The sequence below is a fragment of the Musca vetustissima genome, unplaced genomic scaffold (genome assembly GCF_032173495.1).
Source record: "Musca vetustissima isolate MV318-11 ecotype Yass unplaced genomic scaffold, APGP_CSIRO_Mvet_v1 utg104951, whole genome shotgun sequence".
In the NCBI taxonomy this organism is placed as follows: domain Eukaryota; kingdom Metazoa; phylum Arthropoda; class Insecta; order Diptera; family Muscidae; genus Musca; species Musca vetustissima.
In genome coordinates this window covers 49,606-62,699 of record NW_026873265.1, presented here as the reverse complement: position 1 = coordinate 62,699, position 13,094 = coordinate 49,606, and the positions used below count along the sequence as shown (strand labels likewise).

Here is a 13,094-nt window from a genome sequence, read left to right as displayed (position 1 = left end):
AACGGCAAGTTCAATGATGGGCTTGCCATTGGCCATGGGATCCATATGATTAATTTATTTATTAAGTTTATTATTTTTTTAGGGTTAGTTCCACGTTCTCATTGAATTGCTTGCAATTTGGTATTATATGGGAAACCTCTAGGCAAAAATTGTCACCATAGGTCCACGTTTTTATATAGCTCCCACATAAAAAAATTCCATGTTTTCAAAATTCCCAAAAAAAAACGATGATTTTTTTATTTTAAGTGGCTACGAAGACAGTAAAGTCCTTTGGCACGATTCGGTGTCATTGATCCATGGTCACTATATTCTGGCATTTAAAATATTTTTTCAAGGTTAGATTTTGGTATTTCGATGGTATTGGTAGCATTTTCACCTTTAAGGGCTATAACTTGGCATTGCCGATACTTGGAGAGAGATAAACACTTACTTACTTAGTTGGCTTGATACAGAACATTTGTTCCTTATGCCGAGCTTAAAAAAGATTACCAGGCTCATCGGTCTAGTGCCCATGTTTCGATATATTATCTTCCTCTAGGTCTTCCATCGAATTTGTGGCCGCGCCCTTCTCGGTTAAACATGAGTTGGCTCGCGTTTATATGCCTTTTGAGTTGGGGCATCATTATCCATTCCCATAGCATGATCATCATAGTCGCTGCATCTCGATACGTTTGGCTATGTCGATGTCGAAGAATAGATGCTAAAACTCGACGCCGACATTCACCGTCGACGCAGATCGATTAGATGATCTTTCGGCGAATTTTTCTCTCAAACATTCCAAGAGCTGCCTCATTTGTTTGCGCAAGTACCCATGTTTCAGATACATACGCCAGACCAAACTCACACTCTTCAAGAAGCTGACACTACCCATAGTATCATCGTAGAGGTGGCCATATTCTTAAATTGCTTACTCAGACCATAGTAGCATCTGTTGGACAACACTATACTTCTTCGCATTTCCAAACTGGTGTCATTACTCTTATTTATGGCGTTACCAATGTATATATAATTACCTCAATGTTGCAGTTTTCAAGTTCCACAGTTGGTCCAAGTCTACTGGACGTCTTGGGCGTAGCTACCATCAGCTTGGTTTTTTCCCCATTCACTGCCAGCCCCAATTTGCCAGACTCCTTAATTCCCACCCCACAAAGGTGGCTCTTACCGTTCGCAATATACGACTCATTATGCATAGCGTAGTAATTATGCAGGAATGTCGAACCCAGACATGGCTTTGAATACCTCTGCGCGGATTGAGTTGTCGAATGAGGCTTTATAATCGACGAAGAGGTGGAATGTGTCGATGTGTTTTTCGTGGGTCTTTTTTCGAGATTTGGTCTATAGTGGATTTGCCAGGTCTAAAGCCGCATCGATACGATCCAATAATATCATTGACCATTGGCTTCAGTCGCTCACACAGAGTGCTACATAGCATCCAATGGAAAGGAACTAATTCTTCTATATCTTGTTTCCACTTTTTGTGCATATATAGAATCGATTTAAGCATGTCCTTCCGTCAATCTGTCCATGTTAATTTGTAAACAAAGTACAGTTCGCATTTATGATCCGAATTGAATGAAATTGGACACTGGTCATTTATTTGACCAAGGACGAACCCTATTGAAATTGATTTAGACATAGCTCCCATATATATTTTTGTCCGATATTATGTAAATGGTGTACCATGTCCTTATATATCCTTCGATTTGTACGAAACTCGGGATGGTGTATTGAATTAAGTCTAGAATGATGTGTGTTAAATTTCGAGAAAATCGGTTCAGATTTAGATATAGCTCCCATATATACTTTCGTCCGATTTAATGTAAATGGTGCACAAAGTCCCTATCGTTCTGAACGAAAATTGGCACAGCGTACCGAATTGAGTCGAGAATGATGTGTGCTAAGTTTTGTGAAAATCGGTTCCTATTTAGATATAGCTCCCATATATATGTTCTACCGATTTAATGTATATGTTGTACCAAAGTCCCTATATATCTTTCTATTTGCATAAACATGGTGCTCCACATTTTTAATGTATGTCCGATTGACACGACATTTTGCCAAACTTAACAAATTGAGACTACAATGACGTTATTGCGTTTTGTTGAAATTGGTGCGGATGCAGACATAGCTTCCATATATATTTCGGAAGAGTGTCTGAATGAAATTAAATTGTTAACAGTGCGGGACACCGAATAGCGTGAATCATGTTTACTATAAATCAATTTCCAAAAATGTGTCCCATTTTACGCATACGACTCTAAATCTGCCCTAATGAAATGAAATTTAGCATAGGTTGCAGAAAGGCATGTGTATGCATTGATGTGATTCACTTATAGATAAGGATCACATACTTAAGTTCGTTCAATTTCATCTCAATGTTACTTCGAAGGAAAATTAATTGGTAGTTTGTGAAGTGTACCATATAGTCGGCCCACATCGACTTTACTACTATTCTTACTGGTCTTTTATTAGTTATTTGAAATCATATTCACCGTTACTATTTGATACCTGAAATTACAAAATACTTTTCTGAAATCTTTGCTGGCTCTTCCCGCTGGCATTTTAATTCCGCATTGTTTTATTGAAATTCCATCCAAGTAGTGAATTGTTGCCCATTATGGCAAAATTAAACTTGTTCGCAATAAAAATGTTCACATAAATAAATTACAGCTAAAATTCCAAACAATTTGAAATATTGATAGTCGGTTTTAAAATATATAACCACCACCACCACTTGTTATATGACCCCCCACCCGCCTGCTAATTACTGTAACAGTTGAAACACTAATTTGTATTTGCTAAAAACGTTATATAATTAACATTTTTCATTTTTAATCCGATATTATATTAAATTCGTGGAAAACCTACAAAGTGCTCCCGAGGCAAATTCAAATGCAACTTCATCAAATATTTGAAAGCGAATTAAAGCTGTAAAAATTAATTTAAAATGTGCATAGATTGTAGGCTTGGTATGTGCAGAAAAAATGAGAATTACAAATACACACACTCGCTTGATATGCCCTGACACCTACATCCTGTGCCTGTGGATGTCGACGACAGACAGACAGACATGCTTTCAACAAATCCGGTGTAGTAAAAACCACCATACGAGTTAAACTCTCATCGACGTAGATCGGCTATGCAAATAGCCAGCGTCCAATAATAGCAAAAACTACAATAACAAACAAAAAATCATCATCATCGTCAACAACAATGCCTCGATGCTTGCTAAAAACATCAAATACCGCAAATTATGTGTTGTGGCACATAATAAAAGTTCATTAAAAGTCATGCGTTGGGCTGTGCGTTGCCGTTCAACTACACGTGAACGCACCGCAAAAACCCATTTATACATTAGCATAGAGAAAACATGCAAACAAAAGAGGAAACGAACGGCGTCAAATGACATACAAGAGACATCGATCCTAGGATACCCTACACCACCAAAAATTTCTCCGAAAATTGTAGTATACCCTATTAAGGCAGGCTATTTTTCAATCTCTGTTGAAAAAATGCATACCAAAACTTTTCCCTAGAAAAATCCATAGAATTAGAGACAATCCGAAGTTTTGCAAAGAAATATTTTATACCAATATATATCATTGCAATATATTTCCATGGAGATCTGTGAAAGTATCGCATCCAATCTGAAACCAGTAAGGAAAGTAGTAAAGTCGGATTGGGCCGTCTATATAATACCTTTCACCACTTTGGGTATATTCTACATATGTATCCTAACAGACGACGCGTTTTTTGTTACATATCTATATCTGTACCGATTTCAGGGAAACTTGCCATAGACTAATTTATATAACTTCAGTACGTTTTGTCAATCGACCTACCCTATACCAAAATTCGTGCAAATCGAAAGATATGTAGGGACTTCGGTGCACCAATTACATAAAACCGGACGAAAATATATATGGGAGCTATATTTGAATCTGAACCGATTTACACGCAACTTAGCACACGTCATTCTAGCCTTAATTCAGTACGCTTTGCCAAATTTCGTGCAAATCGAAAGCTATATAGGGTCTTTGGTGGACCAATTGCCTTAAATCGGAGGAAAATATATATGGGAGCTATATCTAAATCTGAACCGATTGTCACGAAACTGTGCACACATTTTTCCAGACTTAACTCAGTACGTTATGCCAAAATTCGAGCAAATCAAAACATTTCCAGGTAATTTAGTGGACTATTTACCTAAAAAAACTGAACCGATTTTCACGAAACTCAACACACAAATATCATCCAATTCGAATGATAAATGCGTCCTGTACTTTGTTTATTATTTAACATGGACAGACGGACGGACGGACATGCATAAATCGACTCAGAAAGTGATTCTATGCATATTCTCAAAAGGAACCATGGATCTATCTCGATAATTTTTGCCAGTTACAAACATATGCACAAAGACATAATACCCTGTACACAGTGTGGTGAAGGGTATAAAAACTATCTTTCTCATTTACTAATCTGTTTCAGCATACATGTGTGTGTGTGTTTATACACATTGCAGGCTCCATTTAGCGAATGACATGATTAAGCGTAAGCAAATTAATCACAGGCAATGCCCTGAATGTAATAAAAACGACATTCAGCGCACACACACAAACTCCCACACATTTATTATGGAAGAGGAGAATGTCGAAGGGCATATGTATGCGTGTGTGTGTGTGTCTGGCGCCAGCTGCAATTGTTGGCGACCCGCACAGGATACATAGATAAATACAATATTTACTCTGTCTCACAATCCACACACATACATACATAAATTTCTATGTATGTTCACAAACACTTGCAATTAATCCTAAATTTGTATTTATTTGCATATCATGGAGAGGTGTCGTGAGTGGGAACAAGGCAACTTTTCGGTTAGATTCTTTGGACCAAAAACTAACCACAATGTGGCGTTTAAACTCAATTTGTGCGAAATAACACAAATTCACCTTTTCGTTCATAAAACACAATCGGACAATATTTGAATATGGCTTGAAGGCAACAATTGTGGAGAAACATTTTTCTATTTGGTTGTCTTGGACGTGGATTTTATGTCCGTCCGTCCATGTATTTTTGTGAGCAAAGTCCAGGTCGCATTTATGATCCAATTTGGATGAAATTTGGCACAGTTCACTTATTTGGTCCAAGGACGAACCCTATTGAAAATGAAGAAAATCGGTTCAGATTTAAATATAGCTCCCATATATAGTTTCGTTCGATTTTAGTCAAATTGTTCACCAAACTCGCAAAGTTTGTCCGATTGAGACAAAATTTTGCACAGCGTACTGAATTCAGTCCAGTTTTTGTCTGCGAAGTTTTGTTGAAATTGTTCCAGATTCAGATATAGCTCCCATATATAGTTTCGTCCGATTTTATGTAAATGGTGCACCAAACTCCCAATATTTGTCCTATTAACTCAATATTTTGCACGTCATACTGGATTAAGTCCAGATTGATATCTACGAAGTTTCATTCAAATCGTTTCAGATTTAGCCTCCCATATGTAGTTTCGTCCGATTTAAGGTAAGTTGTGCACCAAACTCTCAATTTTGGTTCGATTGAGACAACATTTTTCACTTCCTACTGAATTAGGTCCTGTTTCACATTTATGAAGTTTTGTTGAAATCGATTCAGATTTAGGTATAGCTCTCATATATAGTTCCGCCAGATGTTTAGTAAATGGTGCACCAAACTTTCAATATTTGTTTCAATTTAGACAACATTTTGCAGAGCGTATAAAAGTAGATCCACATTGATGTATACGAAATTTTATGAAAATCGGTTCAGATTTGGATATAGCTCCCCTATACCGATTTTTTGGAAAATGGTCCACCAAACTCCCAAAGATTGTCCGATTGATACAAAATTTTTCATAGCGTATTGAGATAGGTCCATATTAATGTATACTACGTTTTGTGAAAATCTATTAAGATTTACGTCTGTTCAATATTCACGAGATAAAATTGTGGACAGCGCTCTGTGTTACAGCATACAGATTTACATATAGCTCCACATACATTATTTTGCTCGATTTTAAACAAATGATATACATTCGATTGACATACAATTTTTCATAGATTTCCGAATGGTATGTGTATGGGTATTTTAATCGGTTCAAATATCTATGTAGATCACGCATTTAGTTTCGCCCCATTCCATTTCAATGGTCCTCTAAAGATTATATGTCTGTTCTATCTACAGGATATTGTATATATTAGCATCTCTTGTATGTATCCAAATTTGTGAAGGGTATCATATAGCCGTCCCTGTCGGACTGCTGCATTGAGGTTTCCTAAAATTTATTATTTAAAGTGGGCTTAAAAGGAATACTTCCAAGTTTATAAAATCGTAGATTTTTTAAATGTAATATATTCGAAGTTTATTACAGCGTGGGTTTTCCAAAAAAAAAAAAAAAATATAGAGATATCTTAAAGAGGTAGATTTTTTAAACATATTTTTATAGTACTTTTTTGCCGTTTTTAGAATCCTCTTTATTAGAGTACCCTGTGGACCTTTTAATATAATTTATACAAAGATCTCTTCTATGAGGTCACTCTCACTATTGGAACAATTCTTTGATGAAAACGCATGTTCTGTGTGAAGGCCTATTCTATGGGAAGATGTCTTTCGTAAAAGACATGACATATATAATTAAAAAAATGTTTGTGAAAGAAGATAGTTTCCCTTTCCATAAAAATGCGCATCTGTCTTCTAATCCCTCTAAAAACCCTTTGCTAATCAAACACCAACACCTTTTTTCTATTTACACACTGCACGTACAATTGTCTCATTAATATTATGAGGTTCATAATGATGTGGGACATAGCATAGATATTTTGGTGCTCTTGAGCGTGTAACTGTGTTAATGGCTTATAAGCATTTAAAAGTGCGAGACCAAAGGAAAAAAAAAACCAACGAACAACCAACGCTCAATCCAAATGAAAGACTGCAATTGTGTGGATATTGTGTTCCCCCAGGGTATGACAGTCTATGAGTGGCGGTTGAGTTCGTAAATTTTTAGCTAATGCTTTCAGCATTTCACATTGCATTTTTTGTTTTTGCAAAACAAAAGCTTTGCAATATTCGTCTTTTATTCAGTTGTGCTGTGTTGTTTTCTGTTTAGTTTAGTTTCTCTCCACTCTAGTTGAGCCCGTTGTTGTTGTTGCTGTTGTAGTTATTTTAGTTTAAGCAGTCCAAAGCTGGTAGACCACCACTACACTTGCATATAGGCATTTGCAAATTCCAACCTACACATACACACACACAAAAAATACACTCGGTCACATTGCGAACTGCCGTCAGGATTACACAGACATGGTGGTATTATTCAAGTTAATGCCCCTAGTGTATTTATCTCAGGCTATGCCTAAACGAGTGCATTTGTATGTATGTGTTGTGTGTAGAAGACTTCATGCACTAGATCTTGTTAAGTGCAATATGACGAACATACATAGCCACCCCACCACCCACACACACATGCACTCTCACGTATATGTGTGTGCATTGCACACACATACATTTGTCCATGTCTGACTGCATTTAAATGTGTTACAGTATTTGTTAAGTCTCGCAGTATTCTATGCACGACTGCTTTTATTTTCATACCAATTGTTTGTGAGTGCTGAAGAACTTTTTGTTCTAGTTGATGTTGTTGTTGTTTTTGCTGTAATTATTATGCGCCGTAGGAGTTGGTTGGTAGGTGGAGGACGTACATTAAACAAACATGTCAGACCGACTAGCATTTTCCGAGTGCGAGTGTTTCTTTGGGGGCCTTAGGTTTTGTTTATGCAATTTGCAATAGCAATGCACTAAATTGCCAGTGGCATTTGTTTACGAGGCTTTGTTGTCGGAACAGTATTGCGATAATATAGACGTACATGGGAATTTTGAGATTGAGCTTTTTTAATAAAAAAATTTATTTTTTAAATTTTAAATCTTTAAAAACATTGGATGCCAAACAGTGGTGTTTTACGACGAAAAATCCATGAATTAATCACCGATCCTCCTACAGAATATTCCACTGCAATCTGTCCATTTATCTCAACCGCATACACGATCTTGGATATTCGAATTGTATATCCTTTCGGCCATAACCAGTATACGAGATTTAGATTTCGCCTAGTACCGTTCTTGCACTTAAAGTTCCAACGCAGAAATATACATCTTTATACAGAATTTCGAAAGAAGAGGTGGGAACCCCGAGATCCACACTACTCCTACTACCCCACCCTATCTGTATTAAAAAGGTAATTAACAGACTCCTTAATCTCACAATTTAATACACATCCAGGATCAGTATTTTCAATGGTGGATACTCTTTGGTGATCTGGAACTATTTTGTCGAGTTGTCGTTTTATTCCGTTTTGATGTTGGCTAGCACTGAAAACGCTGTGTTTCACGCCTCCTAAATCGTGTTGTTTGTACATGGACAACCATTTGTCACCAACTTGGTAGATGTCTTGAAAGGGGTAGCAGCATCCTCGTGCAATGAAGGAATTCTTTTGATTAGAAGTTCCCAAGTGACTTTTGGCGTGTAGTCACGAGAATAGTTCCCCAGAACCTCTTGGTGTTTCATAATCAGAAGGAATTTGTTGTATCTGAAGTTATTGTTGTCTGTATCTACATATCTTTAACACTATTAAATTGTCATCTGATATACCCCTGCTTCTTAGAAGTTAGAATTTTTATTGCCGAAATCAGCAGCATATTTCCAAATCTCTATTTGAGCCTGAGCTTACAATGTCGGGTCTAATCGGATAATTCTTGTGCGGGTTTTTTTAGAAGAGTCACAATATATAACCGGAGGTTGGAATCCAAATTACTAGTTAGAACGTAATATCAATTGAGCTATTTGATTATAGCTATATCTATATCTGAACCGATGTCAGCAGAACTTAACACATGTCATTGTACACTTGATTCGGTATGATATGCAAAATCTAGCCTTAATCTGACAAAAATTGGAGCCTGGAGTACCTGAAAGGAGGCGGACGATAGTAGATGTGAAAGCCATATCTAAATCTGTATCGATTTCAACTAAAAAACTTAGCACGCGTTATCTTGGACACAATGCGGTATGCTAAATAAAATATCATCTTAATCAGACAAGGTTTGGGTGATTAGTGCAAAATTTATATAAAATCAGAAATCAGAAAAAATATATTTGGATAGAATATAATTATACGAACCCATAAACACATAATTTAACACACATCATTTTTTTGCATATTAGCACTTGTTGAGGTGACACTCTATGGGCGAAATCTTCCTCCGAGTCAATCCGGTACATAAAACCAGCTGGCGTGGTATTTCGAATAAAAATTCTGCCAAATTTCGGAATTGAGACTTGGATGGGGTGTCTCCTGATTAAAGAAGTAAATCACCTTCATGAAGAGACGAAAATCATTCCCATCCATCAGCTCACCCAACAGTTGTCTATGCAGTTCGTGCTTGGTCGGGAACACCTCTGCCATAAGCTTTTGAACAGACTTCACCTGATAGAAAAGTTAGAAGTGATCTTCATAATCTAGACCAACAGGCCTATCAGGCAGGTCTGAATATCATCCATACAGGTGTAGTTCCCCATATGAATGTTACACTCGGAAACCATCCATAGAAGCAGAGGAGAAGAAGTTTTCTAGACAGACACTAGTAGTCTTAGCACAGTTGGGGGTTCCTAAGCGAAAATTCTTGGTATAAATTAATATACCGAAATAAGAGGAGAGAAAAATATGATTACCTAATAGTGGGCCCAGCGTTTTATGGGTCTATAGCAAAAAGGGATCAAAATTCGGTTGAAAGACGTGTCCGAAATTCGATATTAATCATTTTTAGAACAAGGATGGGCTATACAATTATAAGCCAAAATACCAAATTGAAATTTAATTGGGGATTACTATTATAAGGGAGCTACCCTGAAACTTGGGCCAATATTATTTTTGTTGTTGTCCGGATATGCGCTATACAATGAAAACGCAATATACTAAATTGAAGCCGATTCGGTTGAAAAACGTGTCAAAAAACTCAAAATAACGAATATTGGGGATTACCATTATATGGGGGCTACCCTGAAACTTGGGTCAGTATTAATATTTTTTGGTACGGACATGAGCTAAAATACTGTATATTAAGGGGGGTTACGGTAATATTTGTGGCTACCCCAACCCATGTACCCATATATCCCATTTTCAATACCAAATATCCTAGAAGTCTAACAATGTCTATGCAAAATTTTCTCTATCTTAAATGTTGCGATCTTAATCGTGATTTCCACCATCGGACATACAGACAAACACGCATACATCGACATAGAATTTTATTCTGTGAAGTGTTGAATAATTTGAAGTGTTACAAACGGAATGACAAATACACACCACCTTATGGTGGAGGGTATAAAAACGAACAACACGTGAACTAGGACAACACGACACATTACACTTATTCAACTACCCACATAGCTTACTCACATGTCTCTAAATTATCTTTAGGAGGAACCCATATATGTTGAAAACAATCTGAATTTGAATACAAAGGATACCGAACCAAATATCATCGTTTTCGAAGAAATATGGTCCAATCACACCTTCGAACTGAAATCGACAGAATGTAATGACCTCTCCTCAACTGTCAACTGTTACTTTTCAGAACTCAAAATCCGACAATTTTTTTTATTAACATACCCAACGAGTGAAAAATTCCTTCGGATAACTGCCGTCTATCGCCTGTTGTTCAGGCACTCATTGCTCGTATCTACGACATTGTGAATGGTCCGATTTTTACATTTTTAGACCAAATATGTATGTCACTGATTTTGAAACACTGTGCCTTGATAGTAGCTATTGTGGTTTCTTGTTGAGTAGTGCCAATAGAAATGAGACAACTTTGAAAAATAAAAAAAAAAATAGAAAAGAAAAGATTGTCTACAGTATGTCTTGAATAACAATTATTTAATAAAAAAATAATAATAACACATAAAACATTAAATATGTATATAAAAAATAAATTTCATAATTTTTTAACCCCACACAAATATTAATTTCATTTTGCCATTTCTCTGGTTTCATTTTAGGTCAACAATGCCGAAGTACAATACATCCCAACCATTGATAATTTGATTGCATCACGCATTAGCTTAAAACTGCAATTGCAAGGTATACATTTCAGTAGCGCTAATCCCTCGGTGTATGGCCATAGTGTTTATGGTTTAAATTCCGTACACGGCGGTGGATTAGTGTTGCGTTGCACCGCAACCATTGGTCAATTTTATCAGGAATACAAGGAAATTGAACTGGGTACACCGCAAAAGGATCCAGTGCCAGCACGAGGTAAGCATTATGTATTGGATTGGTTGTGCGTGAGTGAGTGAGTGTGTTTGTGATTTTAATACTGTGTGCAAATTTCAAGATATGCATTTTAAGCGAGTCTCTGTGTGTATGGGTGTGTGCGTGTGTTAGTCTTTGTTAATTGAGTTTTGTGTCGAAAAACAATCACGTGTGCAAATAAAGCTTGTTCAGCATGCATGCATGCAGTGTAAAATATTTGTTTTTTAAGTTTGAATTTCAATATGGAAAGGAATTTAAAGTGTAGTACACATTGGGGAATATACATTTTATTTTTATTTTTAATTTTTGAAATATTTAAACATTTATGTATTAAAAAAACAAAATTTAAATTTATTTGAAATAATTTTATTTTATTTTCCCTCCTTTTTGTCGTTACAGTAACACTTTCATCGAGTTCATCCGTACGAAATTTCATGTCATTCTTTTCATCCGGCAGTAGTAGAACCAGTTCATCGTCACTAGACCTCGCCAAGCTATTACTACTATCAAGCATATGGCATTTGAACAGCATCGGACTTCTATTACTGCAAATATATTCTATTGTATATAATGTCTTAAGGTACAAATTTAATCGACTTCTATGGCAGCTGCTGAGACATTCACAGAATGGTAATGTGCATTTACGTTTATTATCTCAAAGATAACTTTATGGCTTTCACAAAATCAATTAATTTTTCCATGAAATAAGTGACTACAACAACCTATAAAATAAATTGAAAATATTATTTAAATTAAAACTAAATTAAATAAATAAACAGAAACAAAGCAGGCATAAGAAGGAAACCAACACACACACAGTGGTTTGGAAATAAGTAAATATGGTAAACATTTTTGTAACTATTTTTTTAAAAATATTTTATAATTTAAATGATCTATCCTGTAAAGAAAAAAATATGGCAAGGCTTAGGTTTTTTTTAGTATCATAAAAAACTCCGTTTCCGGTATGTACGGAACGAACGATTTTTTATTTATTTATTTTTTGTCCAATCAATCACATGTGCTATATAAAGACGAAAAGGACCTGAATTCGAGAAATTATTATTAATAAGTATGTCCTACATATTTTTGTCAATGGTCCTTCAAAGGTATCTGTCCGATCGATAGTATATTGGACCCATACAACCAAAATCATTGGAAACAAACATTTGTTAACCTTGGTTTTAATTGGCATAAATATTAATAGTTACCTACAAGAAGCATAGAAACATATCTTGAATATACCCACATTGTATAGGGTATCATATACTCGACCCATTCAAACTGTTCTAACTTCCTTGTTGGTTTTTTTTTTTCAGAATTGGGTTCCGCTGGCTGTAACATTCTAATCAATTACTCTAATAACACAAATGAGGTCTCATATTAATGGGGAAATATTTTTCTTTATTATAGAAACAACAAATTTAATTTTTAAATCTAGGTTAAAGGGACAATTTAAAAACGTATCCTTACAAATAATTATTCACCTATAAAAGTTCATATTTATGAAAATACGAATAGATTTCGAAATAGCTAGACTTATTAGCTTTCATATGAAACTAATTTTATTACAATACCACCAACAGTTCAAAAGTTGTGAGACAAATACCCAAACATAAAAATTCCCATTCGCCATTTCAATCTATTGCATCAAAATGTCAGGTCGATACGGAAAATCAAGTCATTCGTAAAACTCAAATATCTTTTGAACGAATTATGATTTTTGGAAGATTTAAATTGTTGTGAGCAGCTATGAGTTCAATGATTGCC

The 13,094-nt window shown here is 35.6% G+C and overlaps 1 protein-coding gene across 1 annotated transcript in view; it reads left to right on the top strand.

The window, feature by feature from the left end:
• Positions 1-12,711, top strand: part of LOC133323726 (uncharacterized) — a gene marked incomplete at its 5' end in the record, with an annotated part of 83,525 nt that extends 70,814 nt beyond the window's left edge. The window contains 3 exons of the mRNA XM_061532650.1: positions 11,075-11,330; positions 11,727-11,837; positions 12,644-12,711. Coding sequence (XP_061388634.1) covers positions 11,075-11,330; positions 11,727-11,837; positions 12,644-12,711 — 435 coding nt within the window. The remainder of the gene's footprint in view (positions 1-11,074; positions 11,331-11,726; positions 11,838-12,643) is intronic.
• Between the last annotated feature and the right edge of the window lie 383 nt (positions 12,712-13,094).